The 26,445-nt window shown below is 51.4% G+C and overlaps 1 protein-coding gene across 1 annotated transcript in view; it reads right to left on the reverse strand.

Moving 5' to 3' along the window:
- Positions 1 to 9,408: 9,408 nt before the first annotated feature.
- The window catches only part of LOC105506537 (kin of IRRE-like protein 3), a 478,333-nt gene continuing 461,296 nt past the window's right edge, over positions 9,409 to 26,445 (reverse strand). Inside the window, exons 3-6 of the mRNA XM_011934731.1 lie at positions 16,041 to 16,190; positions 10,748 to 10,897; positions 10,185 to 10,313; positions 9,409 to 9,641 (exon numbers count right to left, since the gene is read on the reverse strand). Of these exons, the coding sequence (XP_011790121.1) occupies positions 9,409 to 9,641; positions 10,185 to 10,313; positions 10,748 to 10,897; positions 16,041 to 16,190 (662 nt within the window). The remainder of the gene's footprint in view (positions 9,642 to 10,184; positions 10,314 to 10,747; positions 10,898 to 16,040; positions 16,191 to 26,445) is intronic.

Here is a 26,445-nt window from a genome sequence, read left to right on the forward strand (position 1 = left end):
CAGGATGGTCTCGATCTCCTGACCTCGTGATCCGCCCGTCTCGGCCTCCCAAAGTGCTGGGATTACAGGCTTGAGCCACCGCGCCAGGGGCCTAACGTGCTTCTTTAGATATTTGGGAGGGACCCTATTCCCCTACATCTTCTCTTTAGTGAGCTGAACCTCCTCATTTAAAACAATTGTGTACACAGTATCTCTCTTACGTCTTTTATAGGTGCTGCGTCCCTGTTAGACTTCAGGGACTTTGCACTGGACATGGTGCTGACTGATCACAGGCTGCCTGGACCAAGGATTGGGTCTGGTGCTGCTGGAGATACTGGCTGCTCAACTCTCTCTCTCTGCTGTTGCTCTTCTTCATCTATTCGCGTCTCCCATGGCCTGAGTTAAATCATGACAGTTCTCCTGGTGCCTCCTGGGCTACTGCACATAGGAAGTAAATGGCTGAAGCTGGGAGGAGAGGAACACACAAGGACCAATGCTGGGCTCCCTGGAGATCTACAGTGCTGTGTGTGTGTGTGTGTGTGTGTTTGTGTTGGAGCAGAACAGAGAGTTGTTGGTTGTGCCTCCATCTCTAGAGTCTGCAGGGATGTCACCAGGTATGCCACCATGAGGAGAGTGGTTTCAAGAGCTACACAGGCCCAGTGCAGTGGCTCACGCCTATAGTCCCAGCTACTCGGGAGGCTGAGGCAGGAGAATTGCTTGAACCCGGGAGGTGGAGGTTGCAGTGAGCTGAGATCGCGCCCCTGCTCTCCATGCTGGGCGACAGAGGGAGACTCTGTCTCAAAAAAAAAAAAAAAAAGAAAGAAAAAAAGAGCTACATGAAGAGTAGTGGACGCCCCAGGCTGCCTGGAGAGGCAGTGGGTCATGGGTCCCCAAACACCTCTCTCCACTGGACCTACAACACAGGTCCCATCACAGCAGCAAGATAACAAAGCTGTGGCCATTCCCACTCCGAAGGCAGCAATGCGTCTTTCCTCTGCAGAACACTGACCACAGCTGTCAGTCCTGGCTCCCGGTTCATGGGCATCGCTCCTCTGCTTCTGCGGTGTCCTATCCTGCCCCGAAACAGTGGGGGCTCCCTTAGGCTCTGGCCTCTGCCCATCTTCCAGGACCTCTCTTTCTCTCCAGGCTTGGCCTCTACGAGTCTACTTTGGGTTGTGTGACTTCGTCTCTAAACTCCCTCTGAGGATGACACCCCTCCCTCACCCCGCTGGCTGCTGGGGGAAGGCTTCCATTTAGTGGCATTTTCCTTTCTCATTTCATGCTGTAATGGAGATTCATTGCCAGTTTTAAATCCATAATTTGCCGTGAAACCCTTGTTTTGGGCCCGGGCTGAGGTCGGAGCGGAGAAGTGGGTTATTTTTAGCCTCAGGGGCTCCCTTTGCAGCTGCAGCTCCCCTGGGATTCCCTCAGGGCAGGCCTCAGACAGTGTCCTGGGTCTGACACTCAGGATACCCAGGGAGGTGGAGCCAGGACAGGGGTGAACACTCACGTGGGACTGGCTGGCCTGCCCTCCCTCAGTTGGCTCTGGCTCTCTTCCTCCTCCATTTCATGAGATGAGGGGGAATCAGTAGAGAAACAGGGCCTCACGCCGGTGAGTCTGTTCTTCCATTACCCCCCCTCTTTCCTGGGCCTGACAAGGAGTGAGGGTCAGTACTTCAGTCCTCCAAGAATGTGTCCATTTCCTAACAGTGACTGATTCCCCTGGCCGAATGTTCTTGTGTCTTTCTATGGGGACAACACTGACGATTTGGCTCGGAGGCGTGTGTGTAAGTGTCCCTGTGCGCCAGTGCATCTGTCCTTGAGGTGAAGCTGTCCATGTGTATATCCATATGATTGACGCATAAACAGGGAATCCTGTCAATGGCCAGTGGCCAGTGGGGCTTCCTGACTGAGGACCCCAGTAGGGCACCAGGACATAGGTGGGCTCTTGTCTGCGCTTTTGCAGGTTTGTGGGGGATGTTGAGATACCCAGGCTGGAGGAGCAGCCGTATGAGGGGTAAGTGGGTAAGGATCTCCTCCAGGCAGCTGCCCCCTGCATGTTATAGGAAGGTGGCTTAGATTTCACTTGCAGCCCTGGAGCTGATGGTTCCATGTCAAATGGCAGACACCTGAGGATCGAGGTCCTGACTTTTGCAAATCTCCACAGTCTGAGCTCACTCTTTGCTGAGCTGTTGAGCCTGCTCAGCATCTCCCAGGTTCACGCTTGGTTCCGGCAGTGGAAGGGTATATTATCCTTGCTCTCAGGAGGAAGGGAAGAGGCACTCAGGGAACAATGCCCCTCATGCCCCACCCCCAAACCGTGAGCAAATGAGAGAGAATCACAGTCAACCTGTGAAGTGGGTTTATACTTCATCTCTCCTGCTACTGGCTCCACCAGGGCGGGCCCTGAGAGATGAAGCATCATCAGCCCATGTCTCACAGCTGGACGGTGGCAGGACTGGGGCAGGGGTGAATGTGTCCCAGCTCCCCAGTGAGGGCCCTTTGTCCTACTTGGTTCTGGAGAATTTCCAATGCCCTGGGGATGGTGGTGACACACTCCAGGACTGTCCTGGGCTGTCCTGAAGAGCCTGTCTCTTGGTGATGGGGGTGCGGACACTGGGGCCAGGCAACAGCAGGAGGCTGAGCCCCTTCCATGAGCAGTAGACCCCAAGTGGGCTCCTAAGAACCTCCCTGCCTTCCCTTGTCCTGGTGTTGGGAGAAAAAGATCCTGGGGGGTGTGGGGGGCTGGCCCTGGGGATGGTCATTTGGGACACCATCCCCAGATTTCAGTGGCGAGTGAGCACTTGGATAGGCAGTGTCGAGCTTCTGGGCTCCTCCAGAAATCACCCATGGTGGCACCGCTGGGATAGGGTGGGGCTGTGTGTTCCTTGCATCAGGTGTTCTTCTTGGAGAGGCCCCTGCCTGCCCCTCTCCACACTCAGGCAGGGAAGGGAAAAGATGCGCTGAGTTTACCTCCATCCCTGAGGGATCCTCGCTTCCTCTAGGCCTTGGAAGTCATTTAATGTTTGAGTCTCCTGCCCCCACCTCATTTCCCAACATGAGGGATGACCCCAGGCTGGGGGAGAGTTTTGACATCCAGCCAGGCTGTGATGAGGATGGGAGATGGGGTGGGTAAAGAGACAGAGGCCATGCTTGCCCATGGCAACATGCATATTATGGGGACAGGCAGACTGGGGGGGGTGACCTTGGAGTGCAGCAGGAGGGCAGGGCTGGGGCAGCCTGCACACCTCAACTCAACAGCTGCAAGACCTTCAGGGAGAACTTCTATCTCATCTGGCCCCCAACAGCAGCTACTCAGCATGACATTATGGCATTGAACCCACAGGGTGGACCTCAGGGAGCTATAATGTAACTTAAAGGTGAGAGACTATATGTCAGCCTCAGATACCCTTGATGGCCCCCAGCTCTGCTCACTTTGTCACCTGCCCAGCAGGTGAGCTCCGAGTTAGATGGGAGGCTAAGGGGTGTCAGTGGCCAAAGGGAGAAGGAGGAGGGGAATCTGCTTCTGGCCCAGGGGATATGGGGGTGGTCTGGGCTACCAGGAAGGGAGCTGGGAGCGAGTTGGTGGCAGGAGTGGGGGTGTGTGTAGGGGGAGCGAGAGGTACAATAGCTCCGACACAGCTCCCGTGTGGAACCTCAGGAGATAAGGATGTTTTCTGCTCCTGTCTTCCGTCTCCGGCTTGTTTGTTACCCCTATTTGGGGATTATTGCAGGGTAATGAATGTGGCAGGAAACAGCCACACAGCACAAATGAGATACGGCACCTAAGAGCAGGCCAGGGCCCAGGCAAAACACGCTTAATAAGCAGATAAGGAAATCAATTCTGCCTTTCTTCCCAGGTGTGCTGCCTGCCGGGAGGGGCCTGCAGGAATCGCATCTTCCTGCCTTGCTTGATGCATGGAAAAGCTTCTCTAGGACACAGGGTCTGCTCCCCCAGGATGCAGGGGTTGCTTGTTGATGTCTCATAACATTGTGCAATAATAGCAATAACGAAAACAGTTATAATACTAGCAGCCAATGCTCCTATGCCTTGCTGCATAACAGGCGCTATTCTGAGACGTGCTTTACATATATTATTTCATTAAATCCTCTGTATAACTCTATGAAGGCAGTTATGATTATTTCCTTTATTTTACACAGAAAGAAATAGGCACAGAGTGGTTAAATAACTTGCTCAAGGTCACACTACTGGCAAAGTGATACAGCTAGGCTTCAAGTGCAGGCAACCTGGCTTCCAGAGGCTGGGTGCTTAGCCACAAAGCCACATTGCCTCTCCAACACAACACAACACAACACAGTTGTCATCCATGTTTGGGGTTTACTATCTGCCAGACTGTGTTCTCTGTGGTGAGGTTCAGTGTAAACTCCCCCTAAATTTCCCCTAAGCCTTGTTGTTTCAATTGCCGTGAGGAACATTTACTGAACACCCAGTATGTGATTCTAGGCTGTGCTAGGTGTGAAGGATGAAAGATGCTCCCAAGAGACCCAGTGGGGGAAACAGACATGAAAACAGTTACTATCAGCGTAGCATGTTGAGACCTGTGTTCAAGGTGCATAAGGAGGCTGGGTGCGATGGCTCACGCCTGTAATCTCAGCACTTTAGGAGGCCGAGGTGGGTGGATCCCTTGAGCCCAGGAGTTCAAGATCGGCCTGAGCAAAATGGCGAAACCCTGTTCCTACAAAAACAAAACAAAACGAAACAACCAAACAAACAAAAATTAGCTGGGTGAGGTGGTGCCTGCCTGTGGTCTCAGCTACTCAGGAGGCTGAGGTGGGAGGATCGCTTGAGCCAGGGAGGTTGAGGCTGCAGTGAGCCGTAATAGTGCCACTGCACTTAAGTCTGGAAAGACAGAGCAAGACCCTGTCTCCACAAAAAAGATGCATAAGGAAGTGAAAAGGACCACAAGGGGGACACGCAGGCCATGTGGGCTCCAGGGAAGCTCTAGAGAAGGCTTCCTGGAGGAGGAGATGTCTAAGGTGAATCTTGACAGCTGAACACAAGTTAGCCAAGCGAAGAAAGGTAGGAAGGGCACTCCAGGAAGAAACACAGTGTGAATGAGGGCCCAGAGGCTTGGTGAGTGGAGGGAGATGCCAGCTGCTTGTTAGTGCGGGAGCAGGTTGGTGGTGGGTCTGAGGCTGGGGACACAGCTGGGGCTGGCTTCGGGGGGCCTCGTTCGGCCTGGCAGAGAACTTGGGTTTTGTTCTGTGGGGACGCTTTCTCGCCCCTGAAGAACCCCTCAGACTGTCTCCTACTGATTTGCCTTTTTATGTCAGGGTGACTATGGATGGGTTTCTTGCAACCAGTTTCTGGAAGAATGGTTTAGAAGCCAGCACCCTCGGGGTCTGTTTCAGCTCTGTCTTCCCTTGCTGGCAGACTCTGAGTTATTTACCACTGTTCTCTGGACCCATCTCCCCAGAAGATTCATGGATGGGAGACTGGGGGAGGCTGCCAGTGCGGTGGGCTGAGGAGGCCCTGCGGCTCCACTGGTAGAGCTGCGGCCAAGGGAGCTTGTGGTTTTGAAAAACAAACTAGTTAAGGACACGTCACAGATTGGACCTTATCTGTTTTCCTCTCCCAGTATTTGGGGCTTGACATCATTTAAAAAGATGCCCTCTTTATTTGAATTGACTTATTCTCCCTCTTAAATAATTCATGTTGATTTAGGAAGCTTTATTTCTAATGGGAGCCACAAGACAGCAGAGTTAATATTAGAATGGGCCAGGAAGAAGAGGGAAATGGGGAGGGAGACTGGGAAAAATGCGCCTCTTAATAATTAATCTGATACCAGCACCCCCTCCTCCCACTTCTGATCCCCCCATCCTGCTCCACTTTTTCCTTTCCATAGTATTTATTACCACCTCACATCCTGCACAGCAATGAAACTTACGGTTTAATCTGTGCATCACTTATCGACCACCTACTCTCTGCCAGAATGCAAGCTCCACCAGGGCAAGGATGGTTTTCTCTTTCGTTTCCTGATGAATCCCACGTGTCTAGACTAGTGCTTGGCATATAACAGGTACTCAGTAAACATTTGTTGATCAAATCCTTGGTACTCATTTCCTCCCTGCCTGGGATGTCCCAACACCTTGCTTCCCAAGTTTCCAGGAAGTTGAAGACATCAAGTGTAATGCCACCCTTACAACTCTGACCCTGGGACAGTTTCAATATTTTTCAACCCTGGGATTCCCGCAGGTGGAAAAAGGAGCCGTCTGTGTGTATATGTGTGTGTGTACAACTTTAAAATACAGGTGTGGTGGCTCACGCCTGTAATCCCAGCACTTTGGGAGGCCAAGACGAGTGGATCACTTGAGGTCAGGTGTTCAAGACCAGCCTGGGCAACATGGCTAAAAATGCAAAAATTAGCCAGGTGTAGTGACACATGCCTATAATCCCAGCTAGTCAGGAGGCTGGAGCAGGAGAACCCAGGAGGCGGAGGTTGCGGTGAGCTGAGATTGTGCCACTGCATTCCAGCCTGGGTGAGAGAGGCAGATTCCATCTCAACACACACACAAAAAACAAAAAAACTATATGACACTTCACTGTTAGTGATGGAGAGAGAGAGACAGAGTGTTTAATGCTTACAACAGTTCTATGACTTTGGTATTTTTAACCCTCTATCTTACAGATGAAGAACCAGAAACTTCATTCATTCATTCATTCATTCATTCAAAAAACCCTGCTCTGTGGCAAGGGCTGGTTATAGAGGCTTGAGCCAAAAAGGCCCAGTTCCAGCCTTAAGGACCTTGCCCAAGGTCACACAGTCAGTGAGCAGCAAGAGCATATCCTACTTCCTGGCCCAGGGCTCTTCCTACCCCATCACAGCTCTCTCTGCACATGTGCACCGGGGTCCTCTGATACCCAACCAAGCTGAGTCTTTGGAGAGGGCTAGGTCTATGTGGAAGCTGGCCACAGAGGGGCAGTGGGGTTGGGGGGCTGTCCTTTGCAGGGAGGACTAGGGTTGAGGTCCACAGCCAGGGCCAGGTCCCCAGGGCTGAACAGGGCTTGGAGAAGTCCCATCTCCCAGCCTTGAAGTGCGATGGTATTTAAACCACCGTAATCAGTTTCCTTCTACGCCTTAGTTACCGTGCCGGTCTTGGTTCCAGGGAGGGCTGGCCCAATTTCCTGAAATAGTTGGTACAGCCTGTTGGACCCCTTACAGCAGAAGTCATGGTCTTTTGGGAATGAGATAGCTCTCAGTGATCATCTTATTTACCACCACCTCTCATTCTACAGATGAGGAAACTGAGACCCAGGTTGAGAAACAAGGGCCACCATCACACAGCTGGATACTGGTAGGACCAAGACCACTGCCTCTAAGTCTAATGCTGTTTCCGTGACGAAGTGATTCTCCAGATGTTCTGCAGGTGGATAGACGCCTGTCTTGACCCGAGCTGAGTCAAGGCAGAGTCCTTGGCAGCTGGCTGGGCCACAGAGGACATGCAGCCTGACCATTGATTGACCTGACCTAAAATCCCCAGTCTTTGCCTCTCTCAGCTTTGCAAACTCAACGCCTTCCCCCGTCTTTCTCTCCTCATTTCCTAGCTCCCTCCCTCTGTCTCCCGAGGTAGCAAATGCTCAGCTCCGAAGTTGCTCCTTGCCTGATTGCATCTGAGAGCTGGAAACACAACGCTAATTAATGTGTCTGTGACTCTAGGCTTGGCTGCCAGGCCGAGTCCCCTGCCCTCCCTAGGGCCCGGTGGCTCTGCGAGCTGGCCCTCTGGCTTCATCTGAGCACGCTGCCGGCAGATGCATATTTTAACAATGCACATCTGTTGGCTATATAATCTCTTGTATTTGCCCTCCTCACTTGGTACTTTGATGGAAGACCCCCGGGGGCCTCCCTCTGTTCTAGCCAAAGTGTTTGCTTTGCAATTTTGCCGGAATACCATCTGATTCTGCTCTCGCATCTTCCGCAGGTTCTAATCAGGCTCTTACTTTATTTAATTAAAAATCTATCTCAGGCAAATACAGACTAAATTAGGAAGCTCTCTCATTCCTGGAACACAGGGAAAGCAGCCCCCCTTGGGGAACTGGCTGGGACATTTTCCCAGGCTGAGATGTCACAGCAAAGCAGATGGGGTCTTGGTAGGGAACGTGGCTGGGCCAAGGGGCAGAAACACCTCTCCCCCATCTGTGGGAACAGCCGCTCTGTCCATCCACCTTCCTCAGACCAGGGGTCCCTTTCCAGCTGGCTGGGTCGACTGCTGCACTGGGGGCCTCCTTGCAGAGCAGTAGGTGGGGCACTATACCCCAGGACACTCAGCCAGGCGGAGCCCTACAAGACCAGGTGGGGTGGGGACCTGGGAGTGTCCCAGGGAGTCAGGGAGGACCACAGGCAGAGTGCTGGGAAGCACTGTCTTGCCTGGGGTTTTAGTTCGTTCAGGATGAATGGTTTTTGTGGAGCTGCCTGAAAGGCTGATGGACAAGATGCTGGCTCAGGCTCCCTTTCTGGCTCTCAGGAATTTCATGGAGGGGACCCCGCTGGGGCACCATGGAAGCTTCCTCTGCCCTCCTTCCGCTGATCTCCAGACTTGAATAAAACATCTCCCCACACAAACCCAGCTCTGTGCCCAGAGGGCGGTGTCAGGCCATGCCACTGGAGAGGAAAGCGGAACGAATGCCTTTTAGGCATGACCTAAGACAAAATCGGGTCTGTTCACACTGGATCCTGAGGCCCTGCTTTGAGAAGCCTGGCCCCTCACCAGTCAGACAGATGAGGTGCTGCTGACATCTGGGAACAGAAGACTAGGCAAAGAGCTTGGAGCTGAAATATCTGGAGTTTATTTTGAAGGTTAATTAGGCTGTGTCACCTCTTGTGAGTGCCTTTGCCTTTCTGAGTTTCCATTCTCTCATCTGTAAAACATTTGAAATAATCCGGACTTTTAATACGCTGGACTTTGTTACCTAACATAGAGCAGAGAGGAAAGGAAGTGTAGTGGTCACGTCAGGACTGGGGAAGTCAATACAGCCTTAAGGATGAGATGTGGCTCCATCTATTTTTGGTCCCTGTGAAGTCAGAGGAGTGGACAATGCTCATGTTCCTGTGGTTCCAGCATCCTCTGGTCCCTCTAGAAGGTATATGAGTCTGTAGAGGCAGATTCTACAGGAAGGAGGGGCTGAGCCATCTCTGAAGATGAGGAGCCTACAACTTAGCAAATCTGTTCTGGCATTTTGCAATCCTCAAAATCAGAAACAATGTGAGGCCCCAATTCTTCCTCCTCTCCTCCCACAACCCCCACATCACATGGCAGACTCATTCTCATTTTAGTCACCATCTTGGGAGAAATGAGAACGGGGCTGCTGCCTTTAATACCCCAATTACTCCTCGGAAGGCCCGCTTCCCGGCCATGGAATCCCAACTTATTTACCCCCGCCGGAACAGGTTGATTTTCTCATTCGTTTCATCACGGGCCAGGGGAGATTTCAAAGGTGGCAGAAGGTTTCTGAGGCTGGCCCCAAGTTCCTCCCCTGCGTCTCAAGAAGCCAAGCTCCGAGCTTGGTAAGTGGTCCTCCAGGGCCTGTCTGCTGCACTGCTTGGAATAATCTGCCCTGGCGTCTTTGGCCGTGTAGATCTGAAGATAACTTGACACGCTTTTAAATATTTCATCTCTGAGCAGCCGCGTGCTATGTGCTATAGCTGCCAGGAGAGGAGGCAGCACCCCAGCTGCTGACCCTGTTGTTGAACCTTCACAACAGCTGCTGAGGGGTGGGCCCGGGCTTTCCCACTTCCCTCCTGTACGCGTGCCTGGCACGGACTCTCATGTAAGGGGGCAGCGAGGTGAAGCCCTGGAGCTCTGGCCAGGAGCCCATGGGCCAAGCCCTTTGCATCTGTGGGCCTTGGTTTCTCACCTGGGGTAACAGTCCCTGTCCCACCGAGTAGCGTCAGGAACAGTGGAGGTCAAGTATGTGAAAGAGCCTGGAGAGCTACGGTGAACTGCTTGGCAAATGTGAGCTCTCATGACTGATGTGCAAGGCCTGGTTCCCAGCAGCCTTGATCCTCAGTAACATTCGGCCAGAGGAGGGAGACTCCCAGGACTGAACTCTAAATCAGAACTAGGTGGTTTAAGACGTCACCGAGCCCAATCCCCTGCCTTTAGGTAGGTTGATCCAGGAATGTCGGGCTCCTGGGAACATAAGATGAAGAAAGACCAAGGGGAAAAGTAGGATTTGGAATAAGGACCTGAAATGAATTTTCCTAGGAAGGCCCTGTCAGCCAGGATTCCCAGGGAGCAGTGAGGGGTGGAGAAGTCACGGGGGTCACTGGCGTGCACATGGATACTAGAATCATGGGGAGAATCTCGGGCTGATTCTACAGAGAAGGTGGGCAGATAGGGCTTTGTTAGCACTGGAGTGGGGGTCAGTTCAGAAAGAAGGGACCCACGGCCTGTGCCACATTCTTCCTGGCAAGGAGCCTGGCCTAGATAACGTGTGCAAAGCATGCTTTCTGATGGAATAAATAAGCACATAGGAGCCCTAATTAGCTGCCTGAGGCACCATCAAACACACTGGAGTTGGACTGAGTCCGCTGGCACTGGCTGTCTGGTTTCCTAGGGAAGGAGCCTTCGCTTGTCCCATTTGGGTGGGAAGGTGGGCATGGATGTTGTGGAGGCAGCAGTGTCTGGAGCCCTGTGGGATGATCCCCAGAGGGGAGTCTCTCCATGTCTGACCAAAAAAATACCCTCTTGGAGCTGAGCCCTTGGTGCTTCACGTAGTGTCCCTGCCCCGTGTGCAGATGGTTCTTACCCAGGACCGTGAGGCGTGCGGGGCGGGAGCGGATGGCGGCCTGGATGGCCTGACACTCATACACCGCATCGTCTTGCAGCTCTGCCCGCAGGATCTTCAGGTGGTGCTCCCCTGACAGGTGGTTCCCTACCACCAGGTACTGTGGGTAACCTGTGGAGATAACAAGCAGGTCAGGGAGCTGGGGCGGGGTGGAGGGGACTCCCATGACAAAGAGGCACAGAGTGGGGGACCCGAGCAGGGGCCATTCTATAAAGCTGGCAGAGCAGGTGATTGCTCAGGGCCCTGATCTCAGTTCAAGGAGCACAAATGCAAGAGCTTTCCCAAGGCGTTGGCGCTCTTGCTCTCACTCTCTCTCTCTCTCTCTCTCTCTTTCTCTCTTTCTTTCTCTCTCTCTCTCTCTCTCTTTCTTTCTCTCTCTCTCTCTCTCTCTCTGTGTGTGTGTGTATAAGGGCATTTTGTTTGTTTGTTTTTGAGACAGGGTCTTGCTGTGTCACTCAGGTTGGAGTATAGTGGCAGGATCATAGCTCTCTGCAGCCTCCACCTCCCAGACTCAAATGATCCTTCCACCTCAGCCTCCCAAGTAACTGGGACTACAGGCATGCACCACCACGTTGGCTGATTTTTTTTTTTTTTTAATCTTTTGTGGAGATGGGATCTCACTCTGTCACCCTGGCTGGTCTTGAACTCCTGGACTTAGGCGGTTCTCCCTCCTCAACCTCCCAAAGTTCTGGGATTATAGGCATGAGCCACCATGCCCGGCCATGTAAGGGTCTTGTTGGTTTCAAGTTTAGGAAAATCGGAGGAGCCACTGTTAGAGAGGAAAGAGGGAGAAGAGATGGAAATGCTAAGTATGGACAGACACCGCTGGGTTATTATTCTGGAAAGTGGTGTGCTCAGCACTGTGGTCAACCGAGCAGACATGCATTTTGATAAGATAGAGTGGAGAGAGAGAGACACAGACAGAGAGACCCAGGCTGAGAATTACAGAGAGAAGACAGTCAGAGAGAGAAGGAAGGAAAAAGAGAAATATTTGGAAAAGGATCAAGAGTGACTTTGCAAAAAGTTTCGTTTCAGGACGGACAGGAAGTAGAAATCTAGGCCCACCCTCCCAGTGTCTAGGAACCTCAGGTCACTTGGAGCCACAGTGGCCCCTGTCTCATCATTCCTCATGTCCCGCCACAAACCCCAGGGCCTGGTGACGCACTTATGAAGTGCTCAGGACACTTCAGAATTGGGAGCCCCTTGTACCATGGGCAATGAATAAGAGATAAATAAAAGTTTGAGAATAGAAATCATTAATCAGCGCTCCTGCTGCTGTGTAGGGTTGAAAATAAATGCCGGCTGAAGTCGTGGCTGGCCACGTTGGGCAGATCTTTTTTTTCTTGGGTCTCAGGACCTAAACCTCCCTACTTTTTCCCAGTAGGATCCACTTTCCATCCATCTCCTCACCGAGCTCTGCCCTCCCCTGAGTCCCTCACACTGTGTGGATTTACAACTGCACCCCAATCCCCGCCATTCTTCATCTCTGTCCTCGTTCCCTTCTCTCCTCAGAGGCTGCCCTCAGCTTCCACTCCCTTCTGGCAGCCCCAGGCTGCTCTTCCTTTTGAAGGACCCTCATGAGCACAGGGAGCGTTCTCAGACGGGTGCTGTAGGAGGATGAGATGGGACACATTCAGCCTTTTAAAGAGAAGATGAGGGCTTAAGCAAGTGAGAGACAGAAACAAAGACAGGTAGGGAGACCGGCAAGAGCTCGCCTCAAGTATTTCAAACAGTCTCTCGTGTGGGTTAGATGTGTTCCTGAGCTCCCAAGGGCGACACTAGCACCAACAGGCAGAATTAACATGTGGCGGGGGGGTATGTTAGAATATTCTCAAGTATTTGAGGTATCCAACAAGGATCTGGGTGGCCAGAGATGGTAGTGAGGCCCCCATCACTGGCTGTATTCAAGCAGAGGTTGGATGATCGCCTCTCCAACCTCTGAGGTTCCATCCATCCATCTGGATGGATGGAATGTTGCAGAGGTGATTTCTACACAAGGTGAAAGATCAGGCTAGATGAGCTTGAAGGCCCCTCTCACCATCAAAAGTGAAGCGTCTTCTGGAGGTGGGGCAGGTCTCCCTGGGGTGGGCTGGACAAGGGGCCACCAGCACTCGTTCCTGGCTGGGGGAGGTAGCCGTGATGATCCTCTGCCAGGCATGCTCTGGAGTGCTTCCTGTGCAGCAGGGCCCTTCAGACTCATGTCTTCATGGCTCCCATCCTCATCATGCAATAAAATGGCCCTGTCATCCCCAGCTGTGCAGGCCTGGCCAGAAAAGCCCACAAGGCCTCGGCTGCACCCCTGAGAGCACGGCCTCTCCTCTTGCCCACACTTTCTGCCTTCTGCTGGGCTTTGGGAAGGAGCCCAGGTAAGGTAAGCTGTCTTCCTCCGAGGGCCAGGAGAGGGGCTGGAAATGGGTTCTAGCCCTATCCTCTCCCTGCTGCTGCTGCCTTCGTTGTAGCTGCCTGGCCACCCCCAGCCCCTCCAGCCCAGCCTCTGGATCCCACTATCCTGTGATCAGTCTCTGGTCTCCTGCAGGCATCTTGGCTGGAGCTTCTGTTTTTGTTGTCTCGCAAGCTATCAGCAGCAGGATTTTGCTCTCACGAGCTGCTGAAAACATCAGTGATGGGTTTGTTTGTATGTGCCTAATTAGGCAGCGAGCTGTGAGGCTATCCCAAGGACTGGCAGCATCTTTGAAAAACAGACTCGGAAGCATGGATTCTGAGAAAGTTCTAGCTCCTTCCACAGTATCATTACTCTCTCTTGCTACTCCCAAAGGAAGCAAAATTATTAGAGTCTGGGTTCTGCAGTCGAGTTGCCTGGGTTCCAGTGCCAGCTGGATCACTTCCTAGCTCTGCTGTCTTGGGTGAGTTACTTTAACTTCTTTGTGCCTCATAGACTACTTACTATGTGCCAGTCCCCATTTTATGGAGACAATACCAGTACCTTATAAGGTTATGGTGAAGGTTAAATAGGATAATCTATGTAAAGTGCCTGGCACATTGTAAGTGGTCTATAAATGCCAATTTAAATGAAGAGAAAGGTAAGTCATGAGGTCAGGTGGCCAAACAGGTCTTCATCTTTACAAGGGAGAGCATACAGCGTATCTGGGCCCTTTGGGGTTAACAGGCAGGTCTCATGCACTGGGATTGGTTATATAGTTGAGTCAATTTCTTTCTCAGTTGTGACTTTGTTTACCTGTCCAACAAACGGGAAAATCCTTCTTTTCTCCCTCCGGATCACTGTAGATTTATGAGATAATGTCTGTGAAGTGCTTGAGCTTCTTAGAAGAAAAATGTTCTATCAATATGAGGAAGTGCGTTTATAAATCATTTTCTTTGACTGTTTTTTCCAGCTTCGGTGACTAGAAAAACATTTAGGTCTTCAGGGAGGGTGTCATTTCTGGGAGATTCAGGGGGGCCACACGGTTACAGTGGGAGAGGACAGAGCTGTAGCAGGCTGAAATCCCACAACCCTGGGCCTCAGTTTCCCTGTAAGAGAGCTTTCGCAGTGTTAAGTGCTCTACGAGTACTTGCTGAATTGAGTTAAGGGCTGACCTGCCTGTTTCCACATCAGGCAAGCGAGCAGAGTTAATTGAGCATGTAAGTATCTGTCATGATTGCCATGATGCTGTTTTTGGGACAAGTGATACAGGGCAAGTATTTTATCAGGAGTTTGAGGTCGTTGGCTCTGTACGGAGAGGCAAACCAAGTCAAGCTGGAGAGGACACAGGCCCCAGTTCATCAGAGGCCGTTGTCCTGCAGCCCTGAGCAGGTACCAGTCCTGGATCCCAGAAAGCCATTCATGCCACTGGATGCTAGAGGGTCAGTTATCCATGCTGGGATGACCACCTTCTGCACCATCCCTGCTGACCTGAGCCTCCTCTTGGCCACTGACCCAACAAGACCCCAGTCCCTGACGGAAGTTGGAAACCCACTGATAGCGACCTCAGACAACCTCCTTAACTAGCGGCAGCGCTCACCCCAGCTCAGAGCCATCCCATGCACCAGCTATTCTAGTTTGGGAAGGTCGTATCATTCCCCGAGTGTCTCTAGGGTAAAGGCGTTCGGAGTCTCTGAAATTGACTGGTTCCCATAACAGTTAAACTTTATGGCAGCACGGTATATTTTGGAGATATTTTTGTGTATTTTATCCATGCTCAGCTGGGCTGCAGCATTCAAACCTAGTGCCTGCTATTGACCATTGCTATAATGTTTCAATATACATTTTTGGCAAGACATAACTCACATTTTAAAATATTAATTTCCCAGCCATCACGTTCCTGAGTGCACTTCGATTTTTATTTTCCTGCAGCCGTACTCCACGCGAGACGCAAAGTTTCTTCTCAGTTGAATAATATTTTTCTTTCCTCCTCCACCCTCAGCTCTTCCCACATCACAGGGGAATGACACCCAGGAGTCACTCCTTCTGAATTTTACTGTGTCTGCCAAGCCTAACAAACAACCACTGCCTACCTGCAGGACACAATAATGATAACTGAAGGGTGTGTGACCAGGGGCATGAGCCATTGTTTTTTTTCTCCAGGGAAGAGGATGGATTGGAAAAGCATCTGTATGGTCTTACTGGGTCGCTGTTCACAATAGTTAACAAATGATCTGTTGTCGGCACTGGCCAGTGAGTTCACGTGTCAGCCATCAGCAACCACCGGAACCCTCACTGCCTGCCCCAGGGTAGCTTTGCTGAACACCAGCCTGCCCAAGCCGAACATGGTTTGAAATTTATTTTTAATACTTCCTGTCTTGTCTTCCCATCTCATGATGGCTCCTAAGATCAACCAGGTGTCTTTGTGAATTTTCAGTTTACTTGGTTCCCTTTAATGGGTGAGAAGCCTGGAAGAACCAGGTTGTGACTTGTATTTTCTTAATAATCATGCCTTAATAAATGCGGGGGTACATCTTGGGCCAAGACACAGGAACACTTGATTTCTGGAAACTGGACTTCACATGAATCATGTTTGACTTTGGAGTAGCTGCTCGAGGGCATTGTCGAGTTAGGTTAGGACCCACCGCTAGACGGAGGGTTTGCTGATGGTTCATGATGCACATCCGAGGCCCTCAGAGTCTAGGGATGCTGGGTGCAGTGCTTGCCTAACCTCACCCTGCCTGAGGAGTTGCAGTGAAAGCTGGAGATTTGATACCCAGATGCCTGTGAAGATGGGTGCTCCCTAGGAAGGTGGATGGGTGAGAAAGGAAGTGACGGCCCCAGGCCCGCCCCGGGAGGTCTGGCGGTACTCACTTGAGAGGTCCCTGCCCACGCCCAGAGCCAAGCCGTCCTTGATCCACAGAACGAAGCCATCATATTCAGGGATGGCACACAGTAGCGTCACTGGCTGTCCCGACACCACCACCTGGTCCTGGGGCTGCTGGCTGAAGGAATAGACTTGGCCTGGGAAGGAGACAAACACAACGGTCAGTTACCTGCTGGCTGCAGGGGTGAGAAGGCTCCCCTCTAGCTATGGAAGCAGAGCAGCAGAGCAGGGCTGGCCCGGGAGACTGAGCCTCCTGAATCACCTGGCTTTGCTGCTGGGGGTCTGGCTGAACTTCCTAATTGGTCTCAGCCCCAGCTCTATTCCCTCCTGTGAGGAGCTGGCTCCCAGCTCCAGCCCCTCTGCCCATGAGTCCCTAACACATGGACTGGTCTAGCCACATCCCAGCTCCCTATGAGCCATCTCCCTCCACCGCTGGGACGTGCCACTTCCCATGCATTGGTGAGCTCCTACTTAATGCCATGTGCTGGGCACACCATTCCACAGGGCAGAAACAGGAGAGAGAGAGAGACCTCTAGCTGGAAGTGTTCTGTGGTGACTGTGTGTTAAGAAGGTGGGCGATGGAGGGTGATGTGGCTTTGGTTAAACCTGAGAATTCAGGAAATCATTTTGTTTTGTTGGCTCCTGGGGTGGGCTGAGGGCCAAGTTCAGAGGGGTGGGTGGTGGTGCAGTGTGGCAGGAGGCGTGCTGAGGAGGCGTGCCGTCCCACCATGTCCTCCCTGTCCCTTTCTTTTCTGTAGCAGACCTTACTCTAGCCTCACAATCACTTGGGAAAAAATTATTAGGGACACCATGCCATGTCAAAATGAGATGGCCAGAACCATCGGAGAGAGTCTGTTGACAGTATTTTATTAAACAGACCCACCCACAATGCTTATAAGATGCCATGCTCTGTTTTGAGGCTTTAAAATATTAGTTCATTAATATTTTCATCCTCATAACAGCCTAAAAACAGTAAGCACCATTTTTTATCCCCATTTTCCAGATGGGGGAATGAGGCATAGGGAGGTGAAAAATAGTAACGGGAGTTGTGCTTGTGAATTGCTCACCAAATACAGCACATGCCCTGGCTCTAGTTATCACCGTGGCAACACTCGTATGGGGCATTGTCAACCCCATTTTACAGGGCTTTAGGAAATGGAGGCTCAGGGTTAACTGAATTGCCCAGGGAACTGTCTAGTGGGAGTGGGGGTGGGGGGTGCTGTGAATCCAAGTCTTTCTGGCTCCGAAGACCGTGCTGTCTTCTGTTGAGCTACACTGTGTGCAGATCCTCAAGCCTGGCCTTGGAGGGAGTTGCTGATGAGGAGGTGTGGTGTGATCTGTGTCTCCTGGGAGTCCACAGTGGAATGGACAATGGGACGCTGACATTCACTGAACATCTGGCCCACAATACGACCCGTGCTTCACACAACCCCTTCTCCTGTGATCCACTTAATTATACTTCAGAGCAGAAATAGCCCCATTTTACAACAAAGAAACCAGGATCAGAGAGGCACAATAATCTGCCCAAGGTCACACAGCTAATGAGGGGTAGAGCGGGGGTTTCAGCAGGGACCCATCTGCATTCCAAGCCCTCCCTTTTCCCTTTTTCCTACCTCCTGCTCTACAGACCCAGACCTGATTGAGGCAAAATGGAACCTGGCGCACCAGCTGCTGATGCTGTGGCCTCTCCTCCCCGACCTGGGAGAGTCAGGGGCAGCCACAGAGGTCCTGGACACTGGCTGCTGCCCATCTTGGGGAAAAAAGCCCCAGGCTTGGGCCACACCTAGGACTGAGCTCTCAGCAACAGATGACCCCAAGAGGGGGACACTTGGTGTGTCTCAACCCAGGGGAGCTTGGATGGCAGCAGAGCTTGGGGTGGAGGCTCCCCAGAAGGAGGGGTGAGTTTCACGGTGGAGAGCTGGGGGCAGGCAGGAAGGTGGCCTAGTTCACAACCTGATGAGATCTTGGCAGGGTCTCTGAGGAGTCTCATTAAAAATCCAATTGGCCTTGAATTGTGGGAGTAACACTTTTTATTCTGATTTGAGCTTTACAAATTAGATTTCATAGGACATTTTAATCAGCTATGTATGGTAGGGTTTTTTTTTCCTCTCTGTCTCTTCAAGTTCTCTGTTGTAATTAGACTGTTTCTGGCACCAAAACAGGGTAGAAAAGGAGGGAAGAGATGAGAGAGGAGAGGAGGAGAGGAGGGAGGAACTGGAGAGAAAGCAGAGGAGTGAAGTGAGGATGTGGGAGAGAAAAGGTGAGGGAGAGGAAGAGGAGGAAGCAGGGGAGGAGGGTGAGGGGAAGCATGAAGAGGGAGGGCGTGGGCGGAAAGGGCTCCTTCTCTAGGCTCCTTTTACTCTAATGATGATTTCACATCTCATCCTTTTATCTCAAAATCTTTCTTGCAAGAAGGACAGAGTCAAGACAGCCGCAGTGACTGCCGAAGATTGTGCTATCAGAGAGAATTATCAGGTTGTCAGTTGGACGCGGAGGGGGTTATAATGAGAGCGCCTTAAATGAAGCAGTGCCCGAGCCCTCTGAGATGTCCATTATTAGGAAGCACCCACAGTGGGTAACTGTCCCGGTCTCTCCCCATCCCGCATCTTCTTGGAGGAAGGTGTGGGAGGTACTGGGTGAGGGCCCCCGGGGAGGTGGGGTGCAGGAAGCATCTGAGGGCCAAGGGTAAGTTGTGGACTGGCTGGAGCCCCCAGGGAGAGGAGGGGGCTATCACCATGGAAACCAGGCTCTGGAGGAAGGCAACGCTGGGAGGGGGCCCAGTTAAAGCAGGCTGTGGAGGTGGACTCTGAGTGGCCACAGATCCTTTAGGTGGGTATCTCAGAGTCAGGGGTGGCAGCAGGCACAAGATCCCTGGAATAAGACCTGGGGTCTGCAAGAAAGGAACCTGACGGGATGGAGCTGAGTAGGACAGGGCCTTTTGAGGAGGAGCATCGCCTGATGCCATCTGAGCAGGCCTGGAGGTGTAGAATCCCACAGGTTGCAGTGAGCCAAGATCGCCCCACTGCACTCCAGCCTGGGTGACAGAGTGAGACTTGGTCTAAAAAAAAAAAAAAAAACTTTCCTAGAGCCTCTCACATTCTGTCTGCTTGGATCCACTAGCTTATCTATGGAAAGACTGTTTCTAGGGCAGATGAGTTCACAGGAAAAATCCACCCAAAGGACATGATTTACAAATTATTATTTTTGGGGATGGGACACAGTACTCTGACAATTTCCCTTTTCAGTCTAATTTTAATTTTTGCACATTATATTTAAGTCACTATAATTACTTTTCTCTTTTAAACCAATGAGTTTTTTTTTTTTTAATGAATTTTAAACTGTTACTGAGTATCTAGAGTGGATAAAAGTTGAGGTGCCGTGGATGAAGGTGGAGATGGAGGGATGGAGCCCACTTTTTTTCATCCATATGACAGATCTTGAGGCCTCTCATTTGGGCTCAAGAGTCCCTCAGAGCACAGCTTTTGAGTCACGGATGTAAGTTATTGCCAGAAGAATACTCCTCACCCACCAACTCTTTATTTTCTTTGGAGACTGAGTCTCACTCTGTCGCCCAGGTTGGAGTTCAGTGGGGCAATCTTGGCTCACTGCAACCTCCACCTCCCAGGTTCAAGCGATTCTCCTGCCTCAGCCTCCTGAGTAGCTGGGGTTACAGGTGTGCACCACCATGCCCGGCTAATTTTTGTATTTTTAGTAGAGACAGGGTTTCACCGTGTTGGCTGGTCTTGAACTTCTGACCTCAAGTGATCCTCCTGCCTCAGACTCCCAAAGTGCTGGGATTACAGGCATGAGCCACCGTGCCTGGCCTCTACTTGCTTTATTTTCCTCATTTTCTTTTCTACTCTAGAGAAGTGAAATGCGAGTGAACCCAAGGTCATTTTCTGCAGCCTCCTGGGTAGTATCTTAAGTAGACAGTGAGCTTCTGAGAACCTGTTTCTTCCACACACACTGACCGAACCCTGCAGTGAGGCAGGCACTGTGCTGTCTAGTAAGGAGCAGGGGAACAGGCCTGGCCACCCCTCCAGGAGCTCACAGCTATGCCTCCTCCTCATCACACCCGAGGGTCTCAGATGGAACACAGAGTAGGTGCCTCCCAGGCTCGGGTCCTGCTCTCAGTGGAGATGTGACACACCTAGCACCTTCCATTGGCCCAGGATTTCCATCTTCTCTGCTTCCGATTTTCCCCGATGATGTTCCCCTGGTGTGAAGCCTTGGCGGTCGGTGCAACCTCCCCATCCCACACTTTTATTTTTATTTTTATTTTTTTTTGAGACAGAGTCTTACTCTGTTGCCCAGGCTGGAGTGCAGTGGCGTGATCTCCACTTACTGCAACTCTTGCCTCCTGGGTTCAAGTGATTCTTCTGCCTCAGCCTATTGAGTAGCTGGGACCACAGGCACGCGCCACCACGCCTTCTAATTTTTGTAGTTTTAGTAGAGACGGGGTTTCACCATATTAGCCGGGCTGGTCTCGAATTCTTGACCTTGTGATCCACCTGCCTCGACCTCCCAAAGTGCTGGGATTACGGGTGTGAGCCACCACGCCCGGCCCCATGCTTTGTTTTGAGTGTGTCACCATCACTGAGCCTAGCCCAGCAGACTGCACATCTCTCAGACTTCCCCTTTCCTCTCTGTTTCCACTGCCACCACCCAAGTTCCGGCTCTCATTGCCCCAGCCTGGGGTCTTGCCACAGACTCTGAATGTTCTCTTTGCCTGATCCATTAATGTGCTGAACCTGGATTTCCTTCTTAGTTCACCACTTGCTTTAGGGTTCCCCTCTTTTAAAGGGTGGGACCTCTCATGGCTCTCCACTCTCTCCGGGACAATGCCCAACCTTCCATGCTGGATTCTAATCTCCAAAATCCAGCTCCTTTTCTTCCTGGGAGCTCCACAGCACCCCCGTGCTGGCTGATCACTAAGGCCACCTGCCCCGAGTTCTCCTCACTGTTTCATTGTCCTGGGATGCACCTCGCTCCCCGACCCTGCCCAAGGTGCCCCTCCCCCTAAGCAACCCCACCTTTCACTGAAGGCCCGGTTCTCTTCCCAGGCAGCTCCTGTGACCCACAGGGAACCTTCTTTTTTCTCGTCTTCTCTCTAGTTTCTCATTTTGCCTCTTCTTCATCAATTTCTCCAAACCTTCTTTAAGCATCTACTATAAGTCAGATGCTGATGAAACAGAAATAAGGAAGAAACACGGTACACTTCTTAAGGGCAGGGGCCACAGCTATCTTTTCTGTCTTGTGTTCCCAGCTGTGGGTGAGCGTCGGTTACACGTCTGTCACATGTACCTTTGCACTTAGAGTTTGCCTGCTCTTGTTGGTCTGCTGAGATCGGTGGTCACTGCAGGAAAATTGCTTTTGCATTGTAAACTACTAACCCAGCAGATACTGTGCAGAGCACACCACACAGGAGAAAGATGAGAAATCACAGGGTGGGCTGGAGTCTCAAGGAATCAGGCTTGACAGGAGAAAAAAAGAACGCTGTTCATGGAAGATTTACTTGATGCCAGGTCTTTGACCGTGTACGTTGTTTCTGGCATACACATTAGCCATATTACCCACATTTTATAAATGAACCAAGGCTCACAGAAATGCAGGGACTTGCGCAAATTCACTTAGCTCAGGTGTTATTCAAACCTCAATGATCTGGGTTCAGCCCTGTTTTCTCACCACTATCCGATGTGGGTTGTTGAACCAAGGGTCTCAAACGCAGATTTTGATTCTCAAACAAGTACTCACCCTACCAACAAGGCAGCCTCCTCAGATCATCTATTTTTTTATTAATTAATTAATTAATTAATTAATTTTTTTGAGACGGAGTCTCACTCTGTGGCCCAGGCTGGAGTGCAGTGGCCGGATCTCAGCTCACTGCAAGCTCCGCCTCCCGGGTTCACGCCATTCTCCTGCCTCAGCCTCCCGAGTAGCTGGGACTACAGGCGCCCGCCACCTCGCCCGGCTAGTTTTTTTTGTTTTTTTTTTAGTAGAGATGGGGTTTCACCGTGTTAGCCAGGATGGTCTCGATCTCCTGACCTCGTGATCCGCCCGTCTCGGCCTCCCAAAGTGCTGGGATTACAGGCTTGAGCCACCGCGCCCGGCCTATTTTTATTTATTTTTGAGATGGAGTCTTGCTCTTGTTGCCCAGGAGGGAGTGCAGTGGTATGATCTCAGCTCACTGCAACCTCCGCCTCCTGGGTTCAAGGGATTCTCCTGCCTCAGCCTCCCGAGTAGCTGAGACTACAGGTGTGCACCACTACGCCTGGCTAATTTTTGTATTTTTAGTAGAGACAGGGTTTCACCATGTTGCCCAGGCCGGTCTTGAACTCCCGACCTCAAGTGATCTGCCCACTCTCAGCCTCCCAAAATGCTGGGATTACAGGCATGAGCCATTGCACCCGACCCCTGTGCAATTCTCTTCCCATCCATGCTTGGAGGCAGTTCAGAGTCAATCAGGAGGTGGTTCAAGGGTGGGCTCACTCCCTGCCTCCCCTCTCTCCACTGGTCATTTGGCCTGGCCTTTGTTCCAGCAGCAGATTGAGGGGACATGACCACTCCCCTTAGGATTAAACCCAGCCAGACCTGGACAGGAAGTGAGGGTCACTCATATAAGGTCAGAAATGATTGCCCTTGCTTCTGAGGAGCCTGGTGCTAACACATGCACACACCTGCCTGCATGCCTGTGAGTGGGGGCAGCCCAGCTGAAACCCTGCCTGCCCCCCTCAACTCTCAGGACATTCTGTGAAACTCACTGAGAGCCTTGGATGGTCACATATGACCACAGGTCACTGGATTACGAGGGATAAAGTGGTCTCATAGAGAAGTCATATAAAGCTTTTTGGGGGTTTAGGAGAGTCCTGCTTCAAGCAAGGGAGTTGTGGGGAGGAAGCAGAGAAGGCATCCTGGAGGAGGAATCATCATACGGGGAAAGTGATGGAGGAGAAATGTCATTCTGGGGTAGGAAAAAAATATAAGCAAAACCATGAGTGATGGGTAACCCTTCGTCACCTGCCCGGAGTACCTAACCGATGGCTCACCTGTCGGAGCCTGGGTCCTGGATAGTAGGAAGAACACAGGGTCAGTCAGGCCTGGGAAGGAACTCTGACCTTGTCCCTAGCAGTGTGATCTGAGGCCAGTGCCTCACCCTTTCTGAGCCTCAGTTTCCTTATCTGAAAAATGGGGATGACATGCCTCCCTGGCAAAGCTGCTGTGAGCATGAGGGGTTTTATATGTAAACGGTCTTGGTGGACAGGTGTTTTACAAAGGGTCATTCTTACTTTCATCACTATCCATAAGTGTGAGCATGAGGGGTTTTATATGTAAACGGTCTTGGTAGACAGGTGTTTTACAAAGGGCCATTCTTACTTTCATCACTATCCATAAGTCTTTCCTGTGCTTGGGACTGTTAAAACAGGGACAAGAGGAGCACCTGTCTCGCGGAGTCCCAGAGCTGAGAATGGAGGCTCTGCAAATCTGAAGTTGCACCCATTAGAAAGCTGTGTGGGTGGTGCAGGAGACAGCAGGTGAGCCCTCCCATTGGCTCTGCCTCTTCTGCTCATCCCAGTTGGCTTCACAGTCTCCTGGAGTGTCGGGTCAGCCATGCAGAAAGGGCTCAAGTGTCACTGTCTGCCTTTATTAGTGACCAATTGGAGAAGGCTTAAGAATACTTATGCTGGGGATATTTATTGCCGACTTTCTCCCAGCCCACAGCTTGCAAGTTGTCTCTTATGGGATTAAGGAAAGCTGCCCCTGTCCAGAGAAGCAAGCAGATAGGAAGAAGAGAAGGAGAGAAGAAGCCAGCTCAGTGGCTGCTGGTGACATCAGAACAGTATCGGGTGGAATGGGGACAAGGGCAGCATGATTCAGATCATACCTGGAAACCCAAGTCTTGAATTCTGCTGTGTTCCTGCTGCTCAGTACAGGGCCAGCATCTAACACAGGAGGATCAGCTTTCAGACATTTCCAGAATGCCGTTGGTGACCTGCTCAGGGGAGCAGGATTGGGGGTGGTAGAGTATGTTCTGGCCCACTGATTGACTAATAAAATGGATTTTTATGGAGGGTCTAGGGAGTGTCAGTCATGGTGCCAGCTCTCAGGATGCCATGGTGGCCTCAGGCATGGGCAGGAGCCACCTTAGCAGTCTCCAAGTCCCTAGGTTGGGTGTGGGGTGTGCAGGAGGGGCCGATATGTCTTCTGCTGAGTAGGCTCTGACCTGCGAGGAGGCAAATATGTGCAGAAGAAACTAGAGTAAAAAGCTCTACACCATAAGCATCAGAGTGAGGCACAAAGTCCCAAAGAAGGAGTCACAGAAGGGTTGGCTTCTGAAATGGCCAGGATGAAGACAAGGTGGGAATGTTCCCTGGAATGGGGAACAGCTTACGTCAAGTGTGAAGAACAGATGTGTTCATGGAATAAAAGCAGCAGTGCCACATGGTCTGGGCTTGATCTCTGGCCCTGCCACTATGGCTGTAAGTTCCTGAGAAAATTGCTTAGTCCCTCTGAGTCTCAGTTTCCCCATTGGGTTAGCAATCAGTACTTGTTGAGTTGTTTGTGAGAATGAAAGAGGTCGTTCTGTGTGATGTGCACAGGGCCCTGCCTGCCTTCCACAATGGCAGCTGGCAGTATCCTTGCAAGCCTAGCAGGCTGGGTGCACAGAGCATGTGTGTGCAGATGCTCTTAGTAGAGTGTAAATCTAGAAGGTCCTGGTGGGTTGAATCGTGTGGGTCCTTGAACGTGTGCCAAAAAGTTTGCACTTCATGAGAAGTCATCAAAGGTTTTTGACCCACATGCTCAGATCTGAGTTCTAGAAAGATCACAGTGGTGACAGCAAGGAGGATGAATGAAGGAGGATGATCTGAAGACAGGGAGACTGATCAGCAAGTTTTTGCTGTCTTGAGGGCTCAGGCTAACGCTGCATCCATGGAAAGAAGAAATGGATTTAGGAGCCATTTGTGGGTAGAACTGATAGCACTTGACCGGAGTTGAGGAAGATGAAGGCGTAAAGGCCCCAGTCCCTGGCTTGCAGGCCAGGACGAAGGGATGACAGAGGAGCTATTTGCTGCTCAGGAGGAGAAGTGGGCTTGAGCTGAGGCAGCGAGTTCAGTTTTAAATGTGCTGATGGAGAGGGGTCCAGAATTCCTCAGGTCATGCTGTCCCAGATGTCGCTGGGTCGATGGTTCTGGAGCTGGGAAGGAGGTGTGAGGAACTCACACTGACTGGGCACACCCTATGGGTCAGGCAGTAGAAGTATTTTCAGGTGTCCTCTCACTTGATGTTGACCTGAGAATTCACCTCCAAATATGGAAAGTTATAGATGTTGATGTGACTATCTAAGAGGGACAGGGTTCCTCCAGTCTGGGAGTGTTGGGAGTAGCTGCCTTGGGTGAAACATCTAACTCTTGTTGAGGTTTGCACAGGTTTTGAATCCTATTGGGATGGCAAGAGATCATCTAGCCTAATCTTCTCCCTTTAGACTGGGATTGGAAATATAAACAGAGAAACCAGAAGAACGAGGCAGGGGTGGAAGACAGGGTCTTTTCTCTATTGTCTGTTTCTCCTAGATTTCTACTGGGAGAGAGACAAAGAAACATTTTCCATCCCAGCATCGCCATTTGCAGCCATTGGTATCTTGATTCTGATACACGCATGAGGAGAAGCTTGCCAGTCTCATGAACATTCCTGAAATTGCACTAGAATTTCACTTGGACTCACAAAAAAGAGGCTGACTGCTCTTCCCAGGGCTGGATGAGGGGGTGGAAAGTCTGAGGGCACATTCCCCTATGCTTGCTCCTCACACGGGTGGGCCAGCGTGGGCAGCCTGCGATTCTCCCGGCCTCACACTTCTCTCCCCAGGACACAAAATCCGCCAAGGTTGTCCTGGACAGTGTGGATCTTTAATGAAGAGCAATCAGGTTGGCTGAGGCAGGGTGAGTCCAAAGTCACTATAAATCCTTTGCCTACTGATGATCAGGCTGGCGGCCCCTGCCAGGGCCTGCACTGTGCTCATTAGTGGCAAGGAGAGGGATTCTTCCATCGATCCAGCCAAGGCCTGGATGCCACGAAGACACTGATAAGTGCTGCTGGAAATACCAGCTCTTCAGTGCCCATGACGGAGCCCATCCATCCCTGCCCGAGGTCACCTGGAGGTCTAAATGAGATGGGATGGGCATAGCAGAGTGGGTTTATGGTGGGGGAGTGGAGATGGGAGACACTCCACAACGCATGAAGCAGAGACCCTGTCTGTGGTCTCAGGTCTCTTGCTGGCCAGCCGTGGGACCCTGGCTAAGCCCCTTTCTTCTCTGAGTCTCAGGCTCTTGTGTCTTCTGACTGAAATGTGCCCTCACTGAGCCGGCACCTTGGGATGTGTTGGAGTGGCACTAAGGG

Source organism: Colobus angolensis, unplaced genomic scaffold (assembly GCF_000951035.1).
Source record: "Colobus angolensis palliatus isolate OR3802 unplaced genomic scaffold, Cang.pa_1.0 Scaffold137, whole genome shotgun sequence".
Lineage (NCBI taxonomy): Eukaryota > Metazoa > Chordata > Mammalia > Primates > Cercopithecidae > Colobus > Colobus angolensis.